The 25,821-nt window shown below is 34.3% G+C and overlaps 3 protein-coding genes across 3 annotated transcripts; 2 read left to right on the top strand and 1 right to left on the bottom strand.

Annotated features, from left to right (window-relative positions):
• Positions 1-1,229: 1,229 nt before the first annotated feature.
• Positions 1,230-9,617, top strand: LOC122403207 (steroidogenic acute regulatory protein-like). The gene is made up of 11 exons (XM_043406570.1): positions 1,230-1,539; positions 3,893-4,170; positions 4,355-4,435; positions 7,454-7,531; positions 7,612-7,665; positions 7,736-7,868; positions 7,942-8,165; positions 8,365-8,520; positions 8,595-8,699; positions 8,775-8,950; positions 9,035-9,617. Exons 2-11 carry the CDS (start codon positions 3,928-3,930, stop codon positions 9,234-9,236), a joined length of 1,452 nt encoding a protein of 483 aa, XP_043262505.1. The 5' UTR covers positions 1,230-1,539; positions 3,893-3,927; the 3' UTR covers positions 9,237-9,617.
• Positions 9,618-13,200: 3,583 nt separating this feature from the next.
• Positions 13,201-16,850, top strand: LOC122403240. Its single transcript, XM_043406630.1, has 2 exons — positions 13,201-13,716; positions 14,907-16,850. Exons 1-2 carry the CDS (start codon positions 13,548-13,550, stop codon positions 16,841-16,843), a joined length of 2,106 nt encoding a protein of 701 aa, XP_043262565.1. The 5' UTR covers positions 13,201-13,547; the 3' UTR covers positions 16,844-16,850.
• Positions 16,851-16,958: 108 nt separating this feature from the next.
• On the bottom strand, positions 16,959-20,937 carry LOC122403220. The gene is made up of 3 exons (XM_043406592.1): positions 18,790-20,937; positions 17,699-17,896; positions 16,959-17,318 (listed from the first exon to the last, which is right to left on the bottom strand). Exons 1-3 carry the CDS (start codon positions 20,935-20,937, stop codon positions 16,959-16,961), a joined length of 2,706 nt encoding a protein of 901 aa, XP_043262527.1.
• Positions 20,938-25,821: the final 4,884 nt, after the last annotated feature.

Genomic DNA, 25,821 nt, shown 5'->3' with positions numbered 1-25,821 from the left:
CATATATGTAGAATGTAGATACATATACAGTCCAAAGGAATATCGATTGCAAGATCCTTTGCCATCTTACAATTTAAAAAAAAATAAAAATAAATTATTAGTCACATGTTGCTACAATAAATTAGATTTTATCAATACCCTAATAACCTTATATGAATTTCTTGGATTCCGAAATAATTTCCCCAATATCTAGTTTCAATTTTAAACGCTTGGAGAGTGGAAATGCTATTCCGAATAATGCTAGAAGTGACACGGAAATGATAAGGATTCTCACAATCTCTTAATCTTTATGACAACAAATCCCTCTAAATTGTCTAATCTACTTTTTCAAAATGATCACTCTTAAACGAAGAGATCTATCAAAAACTATCGATTTTTATGATGTCGGTATTTCAGTTCAATACCAACTACACAGACGAGATATATGAATAGACCTTTCACCACAGACGAGATATATGAATAGACGTTTCACGTAATGTAATTTTTCGGCCGGAGTTTCTGGGGTCCCGGGACCCCATTACCATTTTCGTGTCACTCGCTACGTTATCAACAGATTCAGAAATTAACACAAGAGGAAATGAGACAAAAAATAAAATTACATAAATTTTATTATTTTTTAACGGAATTAAAGCTGTAGGGTCCATCATTGGACATTAATCGATTAATTTCATTGGAGAAATCAATCGATTAAGAGTATTTAAAAATTTCAAGATTATTAAAATTCATAAGGATGTATTTCATTGATACGTACACCGCAAATTCTCTATTTTTTATTTTAAATTGTAATACATCATTTATTAAAAAAATAACTCGCAGAAACGTATTTGCGACTCGAAATCAGTTTAATCAGACTGTGCATCGGGGCCCCGGAAACTCCTCATTCCTCGCTTTCGCACACTATGCTCAATTGCGTGTACGTGAGCTCGTTGAGTTTCGGAAGAGCCGAGAAGAACAGGCTGATACTCGCTTTCCTTCTCGCTCTTGCATCGCAGACGTCGTTTACATTTCTCGAAAGCAAGCCTGGCATCGCCAACCGTTCGAATCGTCAGTAAACGACAAAAGCCATCGTGACTGACAGACCTTACATTTCTCGAAATCGGACCTGGGCGTTTTTTGAAGATTCATTGACTTTCCATACGAAGCGACTCTGACTGAAATGATAATGGGTCTCTAGATCTAGAGTCTACTTGTGTATTTCGTCTATGGTGTGTCAGAAAATGCACTATTGATATAAATTGAATAAAAGCATGTTAACATTTGTTGATAGGAACCTAACCGAGTGATGTTAGTTTGCTTCACGTATCTCGTAGCGTCGCCCTCGTCTAAGTAAAGAATTTACAGATGACTCGAGTACCTAGATAAATTACTACTATTGCTTGTGTTTACCCCTGCTACAACAAAAGTGACATTGGTGGTGCTAATTAAAATTTTTTAAATCCCTTTAAGAACTGTGTTTAACGAAATAATGCGCGAGTGTAACATATTGACTGTTGGGTTTTCGCTACTGGATTCGGATTTATGACTTACAGGAATTGAACGGTAAACAATAGTCCAGCGGTCGCACAAAATTTTTGTAAAGCAATCGTAATATCATGATTCATGAGTTTCGTCCTTGTTAAACAAATGGATCCTTTTTTTTTTAATTTAATCGTACAAGAGTAGCACGATGGCAAGAGGAAAACCGACAGTCTCAATCGTCTGAATGTCGTTAATTTTGAGGTTAGGATGTATCATTATGAACCAACTACAAAAGTTTTTTCGTTATCAAAATGTTATCGATGATTTTTCCGATTTTGAATCATTAATATAAATACCGATATGAGAACATTGACGCAAGACAAGGAAATATATAATGTTTCTTACTTTATCAGCTATCATGTATTTCACGTTTTTAATGCTTAAAATTTGAATAGTCTCTCAATTAATGCAAAATGTTTTCTTTTTCTTTCAGTATAAATTTGTATTTTAAATTTACAAAAAGATTAATATGTATCTTTTATTATTTGTTTATAACGTGACTTATAATCGAAAATAAGCAAGATCAAGTATTCAGTGAATTGTTTGCATATTAATAGTCTTGATTAACAAATTACCGATCGATCAATATTAATTATTATAAAAACCAAAAGAGTAAAGATTTCGTTCGAACTTTTTTTACCATCGCGGAACGTAAAAAATGTCGAGACTTAAAGGTTTAGACAAGGAACGTTTACGATAAATAATTATTTGTATTCATTATTAGTATTATCGTAAACACAATCTACTCGATATAATTCATAGTTTATCGCAGTATTCATTATTTATTTCCTGTATTTAGTTTATCACCATATATTCAAAATGTAAGTATCTTTTTATTATTATTCGATTGAAGAAAATTCTTGTAAATTATGCTGAGAATCGTAACTTTCGTTGTACGCGAAAACTAAAATGCTCGCAGTTATAAAAAGAAAAAAAATCAATAATTATAATTATAATTCTTGATAAACAATTTTTTTTTTATACGAATAAGCAAATGTAATTCAAAAGAGTTCATTTTATTGTTGAAATAAAATGTCTGTAAAATGTAAATATGCAAAAGTAAAAAGTATTGTGAGCTGTTATCTTACATTGAAGCTAAACGAAAGCCATCAAATAAATCGCTTGTTCACAATAAGTGTAATTGATTAAATTGTAGGCTTAATGTACTGCGAAGCAGTTTTTTTTTTATCACTAAACACAACCCGTTCGAAATATTTAATCAGTTTATTTCATTGTTATTGTTTCATTATACAATATGTTTCTAAACAAAAATTCTGCTTTTTCGAATTGTACCACCCTTATCGTGAACTCTTATCCAATATTACGCGTTGGGACGAAAATATTGTCGTAATATTGCGTCAACTTTCGTTTCATGAATAATTCAGATTTATCGTTTCAGCAAAAAATTGAACTTTCAATTTATTAATACGGTCGACCCACAGTTGAAGTTAAAGGGAAATGAAACATGTTTCGAGTCGTAGTTGCAACTATAAATGTATTAAACTTGAAAATTACTTTTTTTAATCGCAATGAAAATTAATTTACAACTTATTAGTGATTTTGCTAATTAATTTCCGGTCATAAATAATAATATAGATGTAAAACTTCTCTGCAAATATTGTAATGATATTTTAGACAGGAAACTTTATAAAACATTTAAAAACTGAATCATTTAGTGACATCTATCAAGATTGTCCACGATCGTATTACGGCAAAATATTCTTAAAATGGTCTGTTTTTAATACAAGAAGCATAAATTGTCAAATTAATCTATAGAAATGCAATTTTCATTGAAGAATCTCGATTATGGTATCTATTTAAAGCAATTTTGTTATAGTATACAAAAAATTATCAGACAGTATTTTGAATAGAACTACACATTTTTATCACCGTGACGTAATAGTGGAGGTCAAGACTAATTTAATGATGTAGCTTAACGTGACCTTCAAACGACCTTGGATACGGAAAATTCGTCCTCCAGCATCTTAACACTTTGATGGCCGCTGTCACGTATACGTGACTTTGCGAGCTAGTAAACGTTGGCCACTGTCACGTGTACGTGATCTACTGTATCAGTCACCATTTCATCATACATTTAACTTATTACATTTGTTAAGGTTACATTTATAATTCCTTGTTAATAATATTCCTAACATCTTCATGTATCTTACTTTGGTCTACAATATTAGTGCGGCCATTAAAGTATTAAGTATCTCTATTGCTTTTGATGGTAGAAAGAGATGGAGGAAATCTGGTTTGAGAAATATAAAGCACAATTTATTTAATTCAAGTGCAATTAAAGTATATATAAGTTTGGTCAACGCGTGAAACCGTTCGTGGTATTACTAATCCGTGTTTTAATTGTTACTGTCAGGCCATTGTTGGGGATATCGAAGGTACACTGGTAGAATGGCAGAGGATGAGCGGCAAATTAGAGTGGCCGCAGAGTTATTGTTAAAGAGTTCTATTAACTCTCAAAGGAGTTCGATCACTCAGCGGAGCATAAACCGAACGCCAGATTTCATAGTGAGCGAGGATCTTATCGCTGGTGTGATGCAAAACGGGAGGATGTCGAGCATTAGGCGATTCTTCTGCCTTTTCGTCACCTTTGACTTTCTGTTCATTTTTCTCATGTGGCTCATTTGCACCATGGTAAATCCAATATTCTGATTGATAGAGATTGTTTTCACGGTCGTTTGAGTTACGACTATAAAATCAGTGGTTGAAACGGTTCCGAAAATAACTATTTCAAAAAATTTAAACCGATATTATAACCGTTTTTACCCCCTCTGTAAATGCATACAGCGCGTATTTACGCTCGAAACGTTTTTTTCAGATCGCCGGCGAGAGTTTGAAGTCCGCCTTCATGAATCAAATTGTTCATTATCACATTAAAACTTCGCTTTTCGACATTGTGGTGAGTACTCGTGGCTGTTGCTATGTTCGATCAAATAACACTTTGACGTGGCGCATCTCTCCATTCTACTGAACACACATACAGTCAGCGAAATTCGTACAAACGCACTTACAGAAATATGATTTTTGGGACTATATTCGTTGGTAGATAACAGCTTTAGAAGACTAAAAGTTCATTCACAATTTCGGAATCGTACCAAATATCAAGTTGTTATTTCTCATATTCCCAAAAATGAACTGGAACTAGAAGAGGAAGTAATAAATGGTTACTAGTGCATCTGTCAATCCGGTTTTAAGGTTTTTAGGATTTGCTCGTCATCAAAGGCATGTCAAATATTCGGATGGCAATCTTCTAAATATGACCAGAGATGCCGCTAATAGAGATCAACAAGACAGTATGAATGTTGAGATTCTTATGGTCGAATACATAGAAAGAACTATAGAAACGGCCCTCTTCAGGGCCACATGGTGTGGAAAATCCGATTGAGCAACCTTCTTGTGGTGCACACTGGGTAATGCTAATGTCGACGGTGCTTCATGTTTGTACAATGAAAAAGAGAACCATTTTTTACCTTTTTGGCGTTTTTTTATTTTGACTCCCGAATGGGAGTCAGAGGGTCAGGGGGTCAAAGGATAATATTGGATTGCCGCGTTGTCTTGTTGAAATATAAATTCACGTTCGCCAACTGTATCTTCCAAAAATGGAATTAACGCTGCATCTAACATGTCGACGTACTTTTCTGAATTTATTTTGCTCTCAATAAAACAAAGTTTTAGTTTTCCGTATGAAGAAAATGCTCCCCAAATCATTACACTTCCATCATGGAAATTTCTAGATAATTTAGGGTCATTTTTTTGACGTAAATCGTGTCAGTAGGAATTGTATCCATCTGGACCGTCTAAATTGAATTTCTTCTCGACCGAAAAAATAATTTTCTTCCATTCATCAATTCAGTGCATATGGTTTTTTGCATATTCCAGTCGAGCAACCTTATGATGCGCTTTCAACATCGGCTTTTTCTGTGGTTTCTTAAAAACTACGTTCGGCTTATTATGTAAAGTTTGTTGAACACGGCGCTTTGTGATTGATAATTGCATTTTCGCAACAATTTGACTTGCAACTAATCCATTTTTTGTAGCTTCATAGAAAATAATATTCTTCTCCCGTTTCGTTATTTTAGAATTTTCTGTCGTAACACATTTATTTCCATAATTTTCTTTCAGTTTTAAGAAATTTCGTACTACACACTCTGAACGATGAATTTCCTTTGCTATTTTTCTATTTGATTCGCCTCTTTTATTTAAAATTGCTATTGTAGCTTTTTTGCCTTCGCTAAGGAAATTTCCTCTTGGCATTCTTCTCCTTCTTATTAAAACAAATGTATTATTAAATGTATTACTAAATACAATTTAATACTACGCAATTCAACAATATAAAGTACTTACCACTTTTATTTCTTTCAATATTAATCGAAACAAAGCACTGCGTTTATACGAATTCCACGCTTGCAAACACTATTATGAACGTTTTACTCAGCTTCTTGACTATAGTATAAGTAAGTTAAACAAATTGAAACATAGGAACGTTGACAATCGAAGCTATGTAAACAAAATAAAGCTTTCTGACAACGTTGTCAGTTTTCTACTTTCAAATAAGAGGAACAATTCGTAAAATTTGAAGTGCGTTTATATGAATTTCGCTTACTGTACCTCTCAGAAACGAAAGGCGATCTTATTCATTCGAATACGAACGACTTTCACACTTGTTTGTAAATTATGTAGCCTTTGTAGATAAGGCATAACTTTTCCGTTCGTGCGTTGTTGCTTTTTCTTTTGCCTTTTATAATATATTATAATATGATGAGAGTTTGGAAGCTGTTAAACTGTTATGTTTATAATAACACAATAGTCGTTGTTTATATCGTGCTGCGGATCTGGGTTAGGTCATGACGAGCATTTCGGGCTTCGTAGAAAACGCGTTCAAAATACCTTTGACGCTCAAAGTGTTAAAAGACCTTATTCGAAATCTATATGTAGCTTTTATCAATTTCCCCCTAAATCAAAATCAAATTAAATTTATAACTTTTCTACGATTAACACTATTTCTACGGCGGTTTTATTAATACCAATTTAATACCAAATATTTTTCTTTACATTTGGATGCAAATAACTGTGGAAATATAATTATCATGTTAGCGGGAAAAAATTATTAAACTTCGAATATAACTTCATGCTAAAATTTTAAATAGTGTCAAAGATAATTTAATGCATCTTGTGCAGAGCTGTATAAGATTTTTAAGGTCCCTAAGGCTGGGAAAAAATTGAGCTGTGCAATTTTGATACTGGTCATGTCCGTACTAAAATATTTTCAGACATTCCACGATTTTAGTTTTTGAATATACAGGGTGTTCGGCCACCTGGGAAAAATTTTAATGGGAGTTTCTAGAGGCCAAAATAAGACGAAAATCAAGAATACCAATTTGTTGATGGAGGTTTCGTTAAAAAGTTGTTAACAATTAAATTCAAAAATTTCAAATCGTTCTGGAAAAATTATTTTCGGTTGCGGGGGTCAATTATAATCATTTTTGGTGAATAGACATACCCCCGAAATCCTGCGCATTTTCAAGACAAAAATTCAGTACGGGCGGAACTTTAAACGTTAATAACTTTTTAACGAAACCTCAATCAACAAATTGGTATTCTTGATTTTCGTCTTATTTTGGTCTAGAATCCCCCATTAAAATTTTTTCCAGGGGTGGCCGAACACCCTGTATATGTATATAGCAAAAATTTAAAGAAGAAGCATTCAAATTATAGTACAAAATTTGTTAATTACTACGAGATAAATTAATAAATTTGTGATGGTTAAATAGATCTATAAACGCTCAAAAGATAAAGTGAATCCATAGAAGATTTTATCGACTTCGAACAAGGTCTTTTGTCGAAGATCATATTCAGTTCGTCATAATGTTTCATTGTTTGTCAAGGATCAAAGGTTTTATAGATTTTGTCTCCTCAGATGGCAGCGATTTGCAGGTTTACGATCTTATTGATGTCCTACTCGCTGCTCCATTTGAATCATTGGATCATCGTAGCTGTAAGTGCGACGATTTTATTAAAAATTGCATTCCTGTTAGTCGTGCAACAATATACAATGTATTATATCGTTTGTTATAGTTAACCACCGCTATCACATGTGCTTTCTTAATTGTCAAAGTGTTCCTTTTTGATGTAAGTTGTGAGATATGTAAAATATAAATGTAAGACGATGAAATTGTTATTTCACGGCTCTTATTTTCAGTGGTCAACGAGCAATCAGCCAGTATTTCAAGTTCTTCTCATCCTCACATCTTTTGTATTGCCTTGGGTGGAAGCTTGGTTTCTCGATATCCGCGTTTTACCCCAAGAAACGCAAGCTAGAAATTGGTTTAGCAGTACGCCACTTTCTTAATTTGTTATTATGAAAGTTCCTAAAAATATTAAACGATCGTTACTATTTATTTTCAGATTTTTCAGAAAATGAAAGACAACCGCTTCTACGTGGCGTTACTTCAGAGACACAGTACAGTAGCATCGAACCCCCTACTGGTACATTTTTTACGCCTATGGACTCCCCAAATCATTCTGATGATGAGGATGAAGGCTCAAGAAGACAAGGGGTTTCTAGAAATATGTTAAAATCGAATGACATGCTAGTGTCTAAGACGTTAACGCCACTTACACCTGCAATGGTAAGTGAAAATTATTTCTAGACACAAATTTAACATATTGACTGCCAACTATATACAAGTTATTTAGTAATAAGTGGTGGCCATTTTCTTGTTACAAGTCTTATTTTCATTTTTAAACTCTGTATATTGATCTGGGAAGCTTGTGTAAATATTTAAACTATATTATTAAACAGCTTGAACTTTCCCCTATTATCTACAGATAGAAAACTACAAGAGAAAAGTATTTGTATTAGTGCAAAATTGTCACGATTTATTGCAATCTAAAAATTGGCAAATTGAAAGTATAATGCCAAACAGTGACATTATTTTTTACATGGACCGTCCCAAGCCAGAAGGAAAAATTTTAAAAATAGTGGTGAGCCTCGTTGAAACATTAAATTTCAAATTTCTATATTGTATTTAACTAATTTGATTAAATATCACTTTTAGGGAGAGGTCGATGCCTCTGCCACTGTACTTGTAGATCAATTATTCGATGAGATTGAATCGCTACCGTCGTGGAATAAGCTCGTCACAGAGTCGAAAAAGATACAAGTAATATGGATTTAATTTTGATCTTCTATTTCCCATTGCAGCTACATTGTTTTATTTTACTTGTTTGTTGATTAGCATATTGATAATAACACGGATATTGTTTACCAAGCTACGAGTCCTCAAGGTGGTGGTATTATTGGTGCTCGAGATTTTGTTATTCTGAGACACCGTGTTCAGTATGGTAACTACTATATCAACACTGGTACATCGGTACCATTTTCATCGTTACCAAGTCGCAGTAATGTTGTTAGGTAAATTACATAAAATAAAATAAATATTAACGATAAAATACTACTTTCTTACATCGTAATTGATCATCGAATATTTTGTCACAGAGCTGAGAACAATATAAGCTGTTGGGCCGCAGAAGAATTGCCTAATGAACAAAATAAATGTCGGTTCACGTGGATTATCAATACAAATTTGAAAGGATGGCTACCACAGAAAATAGTAGATAAATCAATGTCTACTGCATTAGTGGATTTCATGACTTATGTAAGAAAGTACGCGGATGAACTGCAAAGACCGTCCGCTTAGCGTAAAATTCACTTCGTTGCCGATCAGAAAAGGAAAGTCTTTTATGATCATTCTTTGTATTTGTGTGATCGAAGAAATTTCGAATTTGTATAGCATTTCTGATGTGTTGAGAAATACACAAAATTCTAACAAAATTCAAGCACAGTCTCTGCAATGTTTCCACATGCGGTATGTATATTAGAGAAAATTAAGTGACAAAAGTAGAAAGAGTCTGTGAGTGTTTTATGTTGGAAAACCGAGAGACTGACGGAAGGAAGGCAAAAGACTTTTTTTACACGCTCTGTATTTAATAAGCAAGAATTCTTGAAGTTAAGACACGAGCGCTATGTATAAAGTATGCAAAAAAATTAATGTTTTTGTTGCAATTATATAAAATGATGAGAAACAAACTAATTCTTTATGCAAGGGAGAATCACAAAGTTCTGTTCCATTTTGTGATCGGGGACTTTGTTACCGAGGTATAAGTGGTTTAAATTTACGCCAAAAAAACACATACTTTTAATCATTCTTTGCACACTAAAACTACGTACTGTAATTGAAAATGATTTCTACTACGATTACTTAGAATGTGATTATACAATGAATATGTTTACAATTACAAGGTACAAAAAATATGCGGTTTCAATGTACGAAGAATTGTTGAAATTAGTATAAAACCGTATTAAAGTCTACATGCCTGTAAATTTGAAACGTTTATATGTATCTGAACAAACAAGTCCCAGTGCACAAAATGGTATAATTTTTCAATTTCCCTTCACGTGAAAGTCCCATCATTTAAAAATATCTCGTATATTGAATTAATGCAAACATTTAAACATTCTAATGGAATCGAAACAAAGTGGTAGATGTATTATGTTTCCCAATCACCTTGAAGACGTGATTTAATACATTCTTTTATTGTTCATTTATATATCGTTCACATATAATTTTATCGTAATAAAATCAATATATATTTTACAATTAGCCCGAATTATTCATGATACTTATGGCATTTGAATGTTTTATTATTTTATATAGCCTAGTTTCGTAATACGTGGATGCATTTGTATACAATATACTTGTATACAAATTCCCTATATTCTCTGTTTACTTAGTAAACTTATCTGAAATAAAAATATTCTAAATGTAAACGTAAAATGATACTGTGCAAAATTATCTTTGTTAAAATAATTGATAAATGTTATTTTGAAATATTCGACTTAATTAAGGACTATGTAGCTAAGAAACTATTACATAACAGTGTACATATACACAAACGTATATTGATGTATAAATGCTTCGTGATTAATACAAATTCACATATCTAGAGAATTTCCAAAATTCAACTATATGTTCATAATCTACATTTAATCGCGATTTATACTCAAACGTAATTAACTCTGATTTCTTTTATTATAGTTTCGACCGTAAAATCATTACACTGATGCGTATAGAAAATATAGCAATTCCATGAAATGTATTACATCATAAAAGCAAGAAACTTTGCTAAACGAATAGATAATTATAAAAATAATTAGAGAGGCCTTTATATTGTTTTATATTATTGAAACGAATAAATAAAAGTTACTATCTACATTATTAGAAAAAAGGAAATATATATTAAACTAATAACATTTGTTTTCATTTTTTATCAATGTACCAAGCTTTATTAAATTTGATAAAATATATTGTAATGACTCTTTTATTAGAATCTTTCTTCCGACTTCTTTTATAATGCGCGCCCGAAAATAACGGGCACGTATTATAAAAGAACTCGCACAACCCTATGACGAAAACGTTATTATTAAAGAAAAATTGTTCTGATTAAAATGTAATTATTTAAGAAAAAAGACTTTAATCAAAACTTCACGATATAATAATTTACTTTGAAAATTTAAGATAAATTGAAATAAGTTCATTAAATTATTAATTTAAATGTTTTAACTACTCTTGGGCGATCATTTATTTATCGTATTAAAAACGTGGACTATAAGAGTACTACAGTCTGAATTAAACAAATAAAACAATGTAAATTACTACTCACGCAAACGTTGCATGCAGCTCGCCCATCCTCGAGCATGATGAGGTATGTAGTACCATCAATAATGATGCAGTTTTCCAGAGAAAGACTGTGGAAGTCATCAGCAGAGTTATTATGGTTCTTCTCGATTCGTGGAGGATGAGATCCAAAGAGTCTGTAAAGAAATAAAAAAAGAATTATTATCTGTTCTTCTAAACGTATATAGAATAAAACACGATGATACTTATATATTTTTTTTCTTTTTTTTTCTAATTTTGTATTTTTCATAGAAAATATTCGATTTCCAATTCGGCTGATTCGAAATTTCGCGGGATCAGGACATCGATTGCGTGCCGGTAGCGTTATTTTCATTCGAATTCCACTCAAAGTCTGTAACAGAAATAAAACACAAATGTCGATCGAATGCATTAAAATAAATGTACCTATATTGTAATTAAATGATAATTAAACACGAAATATGTTCTATGAGACTTTAATTTCGTTTTGAGATATGATAATCGATACCGATTAGACACGAAAGGGAAGACGTGAAACTGATTCAACTTTTTTCGCAATCCTGACTGAATTTATAATAGAAACATATGTACTAATATCCAATAACGGCACCGATAGAGAGTCAGGGACAGTGCTAATAACGCTTTAAAACATTTAGATAACAACAAGTAAAAAGTACGTAACTCATTAGAAGCGGAACTATCAACGGCGTCTTACCACGCTTATTTCCAGGGAACGAATGACTACCCTCCCCGCACATCAGCCGTTGTCGTTACGAATTATTGAGAGAGGCGGGCGGGCGGGGGGTGATCATGGCTTCGTACTCCCGAAGGAAAGGTTAAATCTTGTATCTCGAATAATATTATTAAATGTAGTCAAAGGTGACCTAAGTGAAAACTGTGGCTGTATATATGTATAAAGATTTAAGACAAACGATTAATTATTTAATAATTTATTATCATTGTACTTTTGTAAGCTCACAGAGCGAAATGCGATAGCATAGCTTTCCATTCTGTTTCAATTCTTGAGGCGTGAATTGGTAATTTATGTACACTGAGTGTACTACACTTGCTAAGATAAATGTCACCAAACGTTTTTAATTATATTTATTCGGGTTATTCCAGTACTGATGGTACAACCGAGAAGGGGATGATTTTACATGGAAAAACAAATCAAAAATAAAAAATAAATTTTTTCATTCAAGGCTTTGTTTCCCAGAAAATCGATTATGAAAATTTATTGTACAGCTTCGATTTCAACAAAAGTATTTAGAAATAATAGTGATGGCCTCCTTCGATTTACTTTAATTGTTTATTTTGATTAATATGTATAATCTAAACTTACCTGATTTCGGAACTTTGTTTTCGCTCGCAGCAAAAAAGTTCTTCATGGGTAACACCGAGCTTATGGCTACGAATTTAGAATTGTTCCATAAGATTCCTATGAGAGAAAATTGTTCATTCATTTTTGAAAGATTCAAAAATGTATTTAGCTTAGAATATTTTAAGAACTAAAATCTCTATAAATATGTTTAAATGTTTAGCAAACTTATGTTCAGTAACACGTGTCTTATTTTTATTCCTTCCTTTCCCTACTACTGAAAATAAGATTTCATTTTAATGTGTTGTTTAAAATTAAAGTTACAAAACAGCGTGTTAAAGCTCTCTTTGGGAAGAAACTTAGGCCACGAAAAAGTATAACTTGCGAACTAACTACCAGACATCAATTCGCAAAACGATACCAGACTCTAAAATGGCCTGTTAAAGATATACATAATGCTTCTCTTCCCTCTGTTTCTATGTCTGTGTCAGTCTGTGTGTGTGAGTAGAGTGGATGAGTGGTGTCACCTATGAAGAAAAAAAGACAGAAGACGCTCGAACAGAAGCGACGGAAAAAGAACGAATGTAAGGAAAAATTATAGAGAGAACAGAGAAAAGTGTGTTAAGATAAGACAAGAAGTTTAGAAACAAATATATGTATAATTAATATCTGACAGAGATATAGTCTTGCTATAAACCAAAGTAACAACAGGTTATGGGCCCAGTCTGCCCGATTTGAGTGGATGGAAATTGAGGTTAACCGCGTGGCGACGCAAAAGTAAAAGACGGGTGGAAAGTTTCTTTCAAGCCGGGGAAATGGCTGTGAACATTAAAAATTATTTTAATATTGATCCGTTGCACAGTGGTCCCAAATCGTGAAATCGTGGCCAAAACCCCAAAAAATAATTTTACGGTATGGAGGTTTTACCTGTTGGAATCGGCAGTTTAAGGATGTCTCTTTAGGGTAGGGAAAATGAAATGAGTCATATTTTTATACCTGGATGGCAATTGCGATCCAAACTTCGGCTTCGTAAGTCAGTCATTTGTCGAGAGCGTAAGCGTCAATTCGTACCACAGAGTGAAAAGTGCATAAGTTTTTTTAGAAGACATCAATTTCAATTCTGCAAAATGGATGCTGTTCCTGGAAGTAAGTAGAACATTTCTGAGTACTAACATATTAAAAATTGTTATCCATTAATTTTTTAAACCGGTACATTCATTACTGAAAATAAAATGTAAAATTTCATGCATGCATCGCAAACAAGTAGGCAAAAAGTTGCTCATCCTTCAAGATCCCACTGCAAGTTTTTGCAAGTAACGTCGTACCACCCTATTTTATAATGGAGGGTGACCGAGTTACTAAATCACGCGGTTTTTTCTTGGAAACTGTGGCAGATACAACAAATTTTTTAAAATAAATAATGTATAATTTTGGGTGGACTTATTATTAGATTTAATAAATTTTTAAATTAATGCATAAATAATTTTTCATTATTAAATATTGTATATTTTTCAATGAACCAGTTGATCTACTTCATTATTGACTATAAATCTGCATTAAACTATTTACATGAAAAATTATTTATTTCGAAAATAGTTAATAAAATTTGAGAATTCCAAACTAAAACATTTTTTCGCATTTGCCATGTAAAAGCACTAAGAATCAAATAATATGAAGGCACTGCTGTAAGCTGTAAATTGTGCCTTATACCTGCCTGACTTTATGACAGACATAAAACATTTGTGCGGTATTGCCTTTCGTTTTCTCTTCCTTTTGTTTTCATTTAGATTTTTTACTTATACAGGGTATTCGGCCACCCCTGGGAAAAATTTTAATGGGAGATTCTAGAGGCCAAAATAAGACGAAAATCAAGAGTATCAATTTCTTCACTGAGGCTTCATTAAAAAGTTATTAAAAAATTAAATTAAAGAATTTCAAATCATTCTGAAAAAATTATTTTTGGTTGCGGGGCTCAATTATAATCACTTTTGGTGAATACACATACCTCCGAAATCCGACGTGTTTTCGTGAAAAAAATTCTTTACCGAAAATATACTGTGTGGCCGGAAATGTTTCTATAACTTTTTAACGAAACCTCAATCAACAAATTAGTATTCTTGATTTTCGTCTTATTTTGGCCTCTAGAATCTCCCATTAAAATTTTTGACCAGGGATGGCCGAACACCCTATATAGCAAACCAATAGAGAGCAAGCAAAAAATAGCCTACAATGAATAATCTTAAAGCTTTTGCTTTAATTCTTGAACAGTGTGTTTTAAATATATTGTAATTTATGTATAATTATGTATAATATATTGTAATTTTATTTATTTACAGCATCTTCCAATAGTGAAATAATTTTGACCAGAAAAGAAATTTATTTCATGGTAAAAGGCCATTTAAATCACCCAACGAGGGATATTCTTCAATGTTTAGAGGAGCAGCTAAGTCAGAAAACGTTACACATGATCAAAATAATCGAAAAGGAAAGAATTTCTTTCTTTGCCAAACTATTTTCTATCATGAAGAAGAAATGGATCAAATCAAGTAGATGCGAGAAATTTTTTTTGGAGAAAAACACAGAATGGCTCAGTGTTTCACTAGCGATCCGCATACCAGCCGCAATTACAGAATCATCTGAAAAGAGACCTGGTCGACCTTTTTCACAATTCGACGGCTTAAGTGAAAGGTCTAAACGAAGAAAAACCGAGGAAATTCGAAGAAACTTTTCTCCCGAACAATTGTCTTACGCTATACAGATGAGTCTTCGAAGTGCAGGAGAAGTAGACGCTTCGAAAGTTATAAAAGATATAACTTCACCGAATACATCAAGAGCTACAGTTTACAGAAGATCTGTGGAGAAAGTTGTTGAAACAACACTGTCCGGTGATGCTGCTCTGTCACTGATAATTGAAAATAAATTATCTAAGAGGCAATATCTAGGATTGCGGACTACAAGTAAGGAAAATAATTGCAATTTATATCCGCCATACAACATGGTATTAGAAGCCAAAAGAAAATGTTATCCGTCCGCAGTGGATATTACAATTACAGAATATAGTGCAGAGGTAAAACTGCAAGCTTTATTGGATCATTCAATTCAACGGATTTTGTTAATTCAGAATGACATTATTAAAATTTTGACCCCATCAAAGGTACGACAAATGACTTTGATTTGCAAGTGGGGATGTGATGGAAGTTCCAGTCAAAGTATGTACAAACAAATATTTACTGTTGATGGAAAATCCGATTCAGATATTTTTCTGACATCACTTGTGCCACTACAACTTACATCTGGAGATAAAACCATTGTATGGAAGAATGCAAAGCCATCATCCCCTCGATTTTGTAGGCCCATCAAGATTCAGTTTACTCAAGAAAGCACGGAAGTAAATATAAACGAAACAAAATATATTGAAGAACAAATAAAAAAACTTGTTCCCTTCGATACGATAATAGATGGGAAAGAAATTTCAATTTCGTATAAACTTGCGTTAACCATGATTGATCGTAAGGTATGCAACGCGATCTCATCCACCTTGTCCACTCAACGCTGCTATTTGTGCGGAGCAACAGCAAAACAATTCAATGATGTTAATAAAATGCTGCAACAAGAAATTAATGAATGTTATCTTCGCTTTGGATTGTCAACGCTACATGCATGGATACGCTTTTTTGAATGTTGTCTGCACTTATCATACAAGCTACCAACAAAGAAGTGGCAAGCTCGCAGCACCGAAGAAAAACAGATAGTGAAAGACCGTAAAGAAATTATTCAACGAGGTTTTCAACTACAACTGGGGCTATTAGTAGACCGTCCGAAACCTGGATTTGGTAGCACCAATGATGGTAATACGGCTCGCCGTTTCTTTGAAAACTACCAAATATCGGCATCAATAACTGGAGTTGATGAAGATTTAATTAAAAGTTTTTTCGCAATACTGCAAGCAATTTCAAGTGGCCACGATGTAAATTTGGTCGAATTTAAAAAGTACGCTGTTGAAGTGGCAACAAGATTCGTCGAACTATATCCGTGGTATTACATGCCAACTTCGGTGCACAAAATTTTAATACACGGCCCAGAAATAATAAGTTACGCATTGTTACCGATTGGACAAATGTCTGAAGAAGCACAAGAACACAGCCACAAATATATTAAAAGCTTTCGGAGAGATTTTCCACGAAAATGTTCTCGTACAAAAACAATGGAAGATGTATTCTTGCGGCTCTTACTATCATCAGATCCATATATATCAAATTTAAAAAAAGAATAAAAAAAAAATGCAAGAAATTCACGCCGGACGCTCTGCAGCTATTACTTCTACCAATTACCTCTGAAGAAAGTACCGATGATGACACTGATGTGTCATCAAGTTCAGATGATACTTTTTAATAGTTTTGTTTTATTTGTAAGTGGATTTGTGGCAATTTTCTTAAGCTGGAGATATATGGATCGGATGCAATTAACAGCCGAAAGAACACATCTTCCACAGTTTTCATTCTCGACATTTTTCGTGAAAAGTCTTCACGAAAACGTTTTATGTATTTGTTTAATGTTTCTTGGGCGTCCTCAGATAACTGTCCGATGTGTAATAATGTAGAAGCTATGATGGCTGGTCCATGGATTAAAATTTTGTCAATTAAAATAGGCATACAATACCATGGATATAATTCAACAAATTTTCTTGCTATTTGTATGGCATATTTTTTAAACTTCTCAACGTTAATTTCATGTCCACGTGATATTACCTGCAATAATACGTGAAACCGTTGAATTAAATTTTTGGCCGACACCTTGCACTCGTCGATGAATTTTCAAAAAAACGCCGGAGTGTGTTGCCATCATTGGAGCTTCCAAACTCAACTTTTGGTTGGCCAACAAGAAGTCCCAATTGTAAACGAAATTCCTTTTGGATTATTTTTTTTCTGGTTTCAAAATCCTTCTTTTCTTCTTCGAAGCTAACTTGCCACTTTTTAATTTCTAACTTCTATGATAAATGTAAGAGGCATTCCAAACTGCAAATCCATGCGTGTAATGTGGATAGCCCAAAACATAAATTTTCCTCATCAATTTCCATTTGTAACATTTTATCTATTTCATTAAATTGTTTTCATGTTGCTCTACATACAAAACAACGCTGAGCTGATGAAGTAGCGGTAACAGCATTGCAATCTTTGCCATCTGCCTTTGTAAAGGCAAGTGTCGGCGTTATTGAAATTTCCTTTCCATCTATAAGTGTGTCGAAAGGAACAAGCTTTTCTTCTTGCTGTTTGATATTTTCAACTTGTAACACGGTGTTCTCTGTACTTTCTTGTAAATTAATGGCCTACAAAATTGTCGAGATGAAAATCTCGCATTTTTCCAAACAATAATCTCCACCTTTGTCTCTGGATGAACAGATATAAGTTGTAATGGCACCAATGACGTAACGAAGATGTTCGCATCTGGTTCATCATCAGCATGAAATTTTTGTTTATAAATGCTTTATCCAGAAATTCCAACACAACCCCATTTGCAAATCAGGCTCATCTGTTTAACTGCCGTAGAGGGCAAATTCTTAATTATATCATTCTGCGTGTGCAAAATTCGTTTTGCGGTGTGGTCAAATAAAGCCTGCAATTTCATTTCGGCAGAACATTCTGTTATTGCAATACTACTTCTATCTGGATACTACTTCTTAGCTTGTAACACAGCTTTGTATGGTGGATACAACTTGCAGTTATTTTCTTTAATTAGAGATCGCAGTCCTTGATATTGTCTCTTTGACAATTTTTGTTCAATGAGAAGTGATAGAGCTGAATCGCTTGAAAGAGTCGTTTCCTCAATGAATGATACACATCTTCTGTATTTAGAACTTTTCATTTGATTTCCTAAAGTTATTTCTTTTATTGAGCGTTTTAGGTCACATGCACCTTTTAGGTTATTAGTGACCACAGTTGGGTTACTTAGTGGGGCTAATCATATTTAGAGCAATTGGTATACATTGATGTCTTTTAAGAAGTTTAAAACTTTTCTGCAGGAATCTGTTTCTCGTAAGATCGTTAGTGAGTTTTGTAACTTGTGTTGGATCCTCTTCATATTGTATTTAGGGCAGATTGTCAAGATGTGTTCAATACTATTTCGTACGTTACAGGTGTCGCAGGAATTTGGTTCGGTTTTTGTGATAAGGTATGAGTGTGTCCAGTTCGAGTGTCCTATTCTTAGTCGGGTTATTTTCACTTGGTCTTTTCTATTTAGTAGTAGCGCCGGATTGAAGTCATGTATATTATTTCGAACTTTATGTAGCTTAGTTGGTCTGCTATTTCTCCATTCTTCATTCCACACTTCCGTTTGCGCCTTGGTGCAATGCTTTTGGATGTCTTGATGAGTTGCCTGTTCACATTTCGTTATAGCTGTACTGGAGCTAGCCAGTTTTGCTGCTGTATCAGCCTTTTCATTACCTTCAATACCAATATGGGAGGGGATCCAGGAATATAACACTTCTCTTTTGTCTCGCTTAAGTGTTTCATTTAATTCAATAATGTTTTGGATTACAGTGTTGTTTGTTTCCAAATTTTGTAGGGCGAGTAGGACGCTTTTAGAATCAGTTAGAATGATGGATTTATTGTGTGTTGTTTCTTCTATGTACTTCAAGGCTTGTAGAACAGCTAACGCTTCACTAGTGAATATTGTGAATGTTTCCGGGAGCCTGAATAGGATCTCATGTTCGGGAGTGCATACCGCACATCCAGTCCCCTGTCCTGATTTTGAAGCATCAGTGAAAATTTGCGTATGGTACGGGTATTCATTCGATAATTCAGTATATAGACTTTTGAGAACGTTTGGGTTAATTTGTTTGCCTGCTTTCAGAATTTTATCGAGTATGGAAGGAGGATCTATCGTCCATGGTGGAATTTGATACTGTATTCTTGATATGATTTTTGGTGTATCCATATTTAGTTCTTGCCAGTATGTTTTGACTCTACTATTTAACGGTTCCGGAAGTTTGGGTTTTTCCTTAAATTCATTGAAATGGGCGATGTTAGTTAATTTCTCGTAGATAGGATTTGAAGGCGTTGATAATCTGGTTGCTGCATACGATAAGCTCAGTTGTTTTCTTCGAGTTTCCAGTGGTATTAGACCAGCTTCACATAGAATTGCATTTACCGGACTCGTTCGGAAAGCTCCAGTGACTATTCTAGCTCCGGCATTATGTATAGGTGCTAATAATTTTAGAACGCGTGGTTTTGCAGAATCGTAGACGATTGATCCATAATCTAGTTTAGACAGAACTAAGGCCTTATATGTATTAATTAGAATTTGGAATTCAGCCCCCCAGTTTTTCGAAGCGATGACCTTCAATATATTTAATCTCTTGACACATTTTTCTTTGAGCTTTTTAAGGAATGGCGTCCAAGTGTATTTGTTATCAAAAATTAGACCGAGGATTTTTGGAGTGCTTGTTATCAAGAGTTGGTGCTGGCCTAAGTGTAGCTGTAGTTGGTGGTTTTGTGTTGTTCTTTGTTTTGAAAAAACTGTAACGGTGGTTTTGTTTTTTGAGAATTTAAATCCAGTTTGTAGGGCGTATTTTTGGAGTCTATCTAAATTGTCTTGAAGGATTTGCTGACTGGTGCTTAGACTTTTCCCGGTTATAAAGAAGGTACAGTCGTCAGCGAATATGGTGTATTTAACTGGTTTAGAGAAGACTTCAGCGATATCGTTTATTGCAATCAAGAATAAAATTACGCTTAGTACAGATCCCTGCGGTACCCCATTTAAGATTTCAACTTTCTTGGATAAATTGCCGTTGACACGGACATATATAGATCTGCTTTTTAGGAAATTGTATATAAATTGTATCATGCTTCCACTTATGTTCCACTTTATAAGTTGTTGTATTATTCGGTGTCTCCAAAGCATGTCGTAAGCCTTCTCAATGTCTAAGCATATTGCTATTAGATGTTGTTTTCTAAGGAAGGCTTCGCAAATGTTTATATCTAACATTGCAAGGTTGTCCATCGTCGAACGATACTGTCTAAACCCATTTTGATTTTTTCCTAGTAGGTTATTGGTCTCCAAATACCATCGCAGTCTTTTGCAGATTACTTTCTCTAGCAGTTTGCATAGGCAACATGTCAGGGCGATAGGTCTGTAGCTGTCGATTCGAAGCTTGTTTTTTCCAGGTTTTAGAATGGGCACTACTATTGCTTCTTGCCACTTGGTAGGGAAGACACCATTCAGCCATATGCAGTTGTAGATATCTAATAAATAATTTATTCCTGCTTTTGGTAGTTGTTGTATAAAAATATTTGGAATGTTGTCGGGTCCTGGACTGGAATTTTTAACAGATTTTAGCGCCGATTTTAATTCTGTAGGCAGAATTTTCATGTTAAGGGGGGTGGTTTCTCGTCTGAGAGATGATATGCTCGTGTCTTGAATTCTCTTCAACTCTAGCTTTAATTTTGAGAAAGTTTGGGTCGAAATTTTTATTACTCGAATTATTTGCAAAAGTAGTAGCTAGAAGGTTGGCAATTTCTTTAGCGTCTATGGTAATTGAGTTTTCAGAACTCTTGATTGCAGTAATTTGGGAACTTACTTTCTGGCCATTAATTTTCTTCAGTTTATTCCATATTCGTTCACATGGAGTGGTCTTTGTTAAGGATGCGATGTAATTTATCCACGAATTCTTTTTTGCTTGTTTAAGGACTTTTCTTGCTTTGGCCCTTGCCCGCTTGAACTCTATTAAATTGAAATCGGTTTTATGTTTTTTGTATACGTTGAAGGCATGTTTCTTTTCTTTAATTACATTGCAGCATTCATCATTCCACCAAGGGATATTTTTTTTCTCTGTATTATTTGATGTTTTAGGTATGGATTTTGTGGCAGCATGGATGATTAATTCTTCAAACTCTTTTAATATTTGGTTTATTTCCGTACAGTTTGAGGCATCAGGCGTTTGTAATGATGGAAGGTTTTGATTTATTTCGTGGCGGTATAGCGGCCAGTCGGCTTTTTTGAATTTCCATCTAGGTTGTATTATATGGTTATCAGCATTATTGTCTATTAGTTCAATGATAATGGGAAAGTGGTCGCTGTTATATAACTCGGTTGAAATTTCGTATTTAGTGCTGTTGAAAATGTTGGGGCTGCAAAAGGTTAGGTCTATTGAGCTGTAAGAGCCATTTGACATGTTGAAATGAGTGGGTTCGGAATTATTCAACAAGATGATATCTGATTTGAGTATTATATTTCCAATTAGTTTTCCTCTAGTGTCTGTGTTTGCAGATCCCCACATTGTATTATGGCTGTTGAAATCTCCCATTAATAAGAAAGGTTTGGGGAGTTGCTTTATAATGTTGATTAATTCGGCTTCTTGAAATTGGTGGTTATTTGGAATATAGACGTTGCATATACATATTTCTTTTTGATATAGAATGATTGAGACCGCAATTGCTTCAATATTAGTGTTTAGCGGTATTTCTGTGTAATTTAGGCTTTGTTTCATGTAGATTGCTACTCCGCCGCTCGCGATCAAGGCATTCCTTCTATTTTTTTGGACTACTTTAAAACCTTTAATACTGATAGTTTCATTTGCTTTGAAATTGGTTTCCTGCAGGCATAATACACATGGCCGATGATCCTGGAGCAATTTTTGTAAGAATTCAAAACGTGCTTTGAAACTATTAAGATTCCATTGTATAATCTTCCTTAGCATTTATACTTATTGAACGGTATTTTTTTGTTTGATATTTAATTGGTGTGTTCGTCTTCGGAGCACTGAGGAGTATCTGAGCAATCCGAAGGAGTAGGAGAGCTCATTGAGTGATCAGCCTTGGTAGATTTAACTAGCTTTCTCGTGATTCTTGTGAATCTGTTTTTGATGCAACGGTCTGTGAGGTAAGGGTATATCTCTTTCATAAAATTCGCTAGAGCTTCTACGTCGTCTGTGTATTCTGTTGCAATCTCTCTAGTGTTGGGAGATCCAAGTGTGTTTTCAATAAAGCTTTTAAGTTGGTAGAAGTTTAACATTTTACCAGGTTCTTCTAGTACGTGTTTAACTGGTTGCAACATGTCATCTATGCTTTTATCGCTCTTTGTTGCAACATTTGGTTTTTTCTTTGGCTGCTTGCATTTCGATTCAGTTTCCAGGATTTGTTGAAGACTGATTGATTTTTCTGTGGCATGGTTTGAATCGTTGGTTCCTTCTGTGGTGAGGCTTGAATCGTCGGTCATTTCGGATCTTGTGCGTTTTGAGGTTCTGATCAATGGATCTATGTCCATGGTTTCTGTTGCCGTATTGTCCCTAGGGTTTTCTGATTCTTTTGCCATGTTTGTACTATCAATATTTGATACTATTGGCGCTATTTTGGGGTCTTGAGGTTTTATAAAGACACTTGTTTGTGGAGATTCAGATAGCAAGGGTTGGTTTTTTTCGGTTTTGCAGTTTTTTGCGACGTGACCCTCTTTATTACATATGAAGCATTTTAATGTATCTGTGGAAGGATAAATCCAGTATGTGGTTTGTTCATATTCAATTTTGATTGAGTCTGGGATTTTGTGTGTGTCATCTGGATGGACATATAATTGACGACGAAAACTGAGGATGTGCGTAAAACCCTCTTCTGCCATGCCAACTCTTAGGAATGATACAGCTGATTCTCTTTTTACTCCAATTTCATCAAGTATTCCTTCAATTATTGAGTGAGGGATTGTTGGGCAAACGTTTGAAAGTATTATACGTTGAGCTTTGCTGATTAACAGCCTTATGGTTACATCGATACCGTTAACTTTAATGTGTTTATATTTATCGGTGAGGTCGTCCGCGATTTTCTTACTCGCCAAAAAGACACAAATTCTACCGTTGGATACTCTTGACATAAATCTAATATTCGCTGGATTGGTAATTCTGCCTAATGCATGAGCGTAATCTCTTAGTTGAATTCCATCTTTGGCTTCGATTATGATCGCTTGATCTTTTTTGGGGAAGCAATCACTTTGTACTACCTTATTGTAGCTTCGTCGTGGTGCGTTAGAATCATTATTAACAGTTTGGGGTACCAAATTTCCGTGGTCAGAAGCCATTTCGGTGAATAGGTTGCACCGAGAATGGCGTAGAAATGGGTTAAGAAGTTGGTTTATAACAATTTAGTAATATTCACTAATCAACAGTAACACAGACTATCATGAATACCTATAAGATTTGATTGGCACTGTACTTGGCACTCGCGTTCACAGCACGCTCGGTGTTGACAAACACGTCAGCTCAGTATCACGGTTCCAACCGAACTCCTTATTTCTTTTATAACAGCTGCAGCGTCCACTTTCCCTAAAGCACGGAGGCTCATTTGAGTAGCGTAGGATAATTCTTCTACGGTTGAAGATGAACAAATTTCTGCTGTTCTTCTTCGCTTAGACCTAAAATATAAGGGAAAATCAAGAATTGAAATAATAGAGGAAGGAGAATAATAAATGATTACGCAACTATACGTATCTGTCACTGCAAAATGCGAAATTCTGTTCAGGGATGACCACTTTAACTGTATATATCATCCTGAGGTGGTTGTGACGGGAAACAAAAAAGAACGTGAAGCACAATTCATTACCGGACTTTCTTTATTCACGATAGACGGTCGTACACCCGCGTAGCCCGCGTGACCGCTCTCGACCAAATCCCTGACTGAACTCTTTACCAAACTCATCGTTCGCACGCTCACGCATTCTCACGAAAATCATTCTTTCTCACTCACAGTTCGCCTTCACTCGAAATCAAACCAAACACACTCACCCTACGCGACACTCGACCCAATCGTCCAAACATCCTCTCGACGCTGGCGCACAGCACGCAACCCGATCCATTCATTCAAACATACCTTAGACTAAAACTAAACACATGGCGGAGACGTGGCGCCAGCTTGTCGCCGCCACAATCCTAAATTATTTTTTACCCCAGTTTAATCTTTCCAGCAACAACGTAATGTACACGCACGTACAAACGTATCAACATATCTTGTATTCATAATGTTACATTTCATAGGCCGATATATATTATATTTTTTTAATAATATTTATAGTAATTGTGTGACGCCTATTTCAATGTTCATAAAAAGTTATGAAAAAACTATTGCTGGATATTCGTAAACAGAACGTTTATTTGCTTAACTGTACTTCGGAATTAGTGTTTGGGTGTCAGGTATACCTGCATATTGACCTCTCCCCGACTTGTAATTTGTAAGCAGGTATGAAAAAGGGAAACAAAAATGGCGAGTGAAAGGGAGAGAAGAATTGAGAGACAGAGAGAGAGAGGCGAACACACAGGAATCAACGACAAACACGAGCATTTACATTTTTAAACATTTATTAAAACTCGAGAGGCAGACATGGGCAGCATTTCTTTGCTAATTCTGTTGCATAGCAGTGTCAAATATTTACTCCAATTGGTTTTTTTAGCTCAGCTCCACTTAACTCATAAACTTTTTCCATTTATTGTAAATTCCGACGTCATTCTTTACTTGAATTTTTATAAAAAAGCGTTACTAAATTATTATATGTATTTTGTATGTATTGTATGTATTATTGTATGTGCTTTGTAAGCATTAATCTTTGCAATGTATCTGTGAATTCTACTTACCTTCAGCTGTATTTTACATTTTGCCGAATCGAAATTGATGCACTACGAACTAAGTTACAGGTTTTTTTAATGAAGTCTTTCTTCGCTGGGTTTGCGAGCTAGGTATTGCTGAAACGAAAGTCAATTTTCTATTGACATACCAATGCAGGTAGATGCGCTCGGCCCTCTACCCTTTGTAATTAAACGTATAAACTATCAGTAATAAAATTCGATACTCTTTTGGCCAACTTTACGGGATTTGGGACCACTGTGCAAAGGCGTTAAATTTATTAGTTCAACCGGCAATGTTAATAACAGAATCCAGCACAGAAAGCGACATATCTGATAATGAATATGATTCCGATGATTCTGCTTGAAACTTAGCAGTATATGTATATGTAATTGGCGTACGATGTTTTGGAGTCATTTCATTTAATAAATGCAATTGATTATTTATTTGTAATTTTTCCTTTAATTCGTAATCAGCAACCTCTATAGTAACTATGCATCAAATTTCAGGTGATTCCGACATTTCTTTCGCATATGTGTGAGCTATATCGGAGCCGCCATTTTGTTTTTTTAAATTATGACTTTTGATTCGTAATCAGCGACCTCGATAACCCCTACCTACAAATTTTTAGCTAAATTGAAGAACTCCTTCATAT

The sequence above is a fragment of the Colletes gigas genome, unplaced genomic scaffold (genome assembly GCF_013123115.1).
Source record: "Colletes gigas isolate AHSC1104 unplaced genomic scaffold, ASM1312311v1 Colletes_gigas_Sc00047, whole genome shotgun sequence".
In the NCBI taxonomy this organism is placed as follows: domain Eukaryota; kingdom Metazoa; phylum Arthropoda; class Insecta; order Hymenoptera; family Colletidae; genus Colletes; species Colletes gigas.
Note: the sequence above shows the minus strand (reverse complement) of the source record. Positions and strands in the feature narration are given on the sequence as shown.

Coding starts and splice junctions, on each gene's coding strand:
- LOC122403207 (XM_043406570.1), top strand. CDS start 3,928: ATGGCAGAGGATGAGCGGCAAATTAGAGTGGCCGCAGAGTTATTGTTA. Junction 7,666..7,735: donor TCAAAGTGTTCCTTTTTGAT/GTAAGTTGTGAG, acceptor TCTTATTTTCAG/TGGTCAACGAGCAATCAGCC. Junction 8,700..8,774: donor CAGAGTCGAAAAAGATACAA/GTAATATGGATT, acceptor TTTGTTGATTAG/CATATTGATAATAACACGGA.
- LOC122403220 (XM_043406592.1), bottom strand. CDS start 20,937: ATGAAAATTCTGCCTACAGAATTAAAATCGGCGCTAAAATCTGTTAAA. Junction 17,897..18,789: donor TACTAAATAGAAAAGACCAA/GTGAAAATAACC, acceptor ACAATTTTGTAG/GCCATTAATTTACAAGAAAG. Junction 17,319..17,698: donor CATCAGCTCAGCGTTGTTTT/GTATGTAGAGCA, acceptor GTATTATTGCAG/GTAATATCACGTGGACATGA.
- LOC122403240 (XM_043406630.1), top strand. CDS start 13,548: ATGAGTCATATTTTTATACCTGGATGGCAATTGCGATCCAAACTTCGG. Junction 13,717..14,906: donor AATGGATGCTGTTCCTGGAA/GTAAGTAGAACA, acceptor ATTTATTTACAG/CATCTTCCAATAGTGAAATA.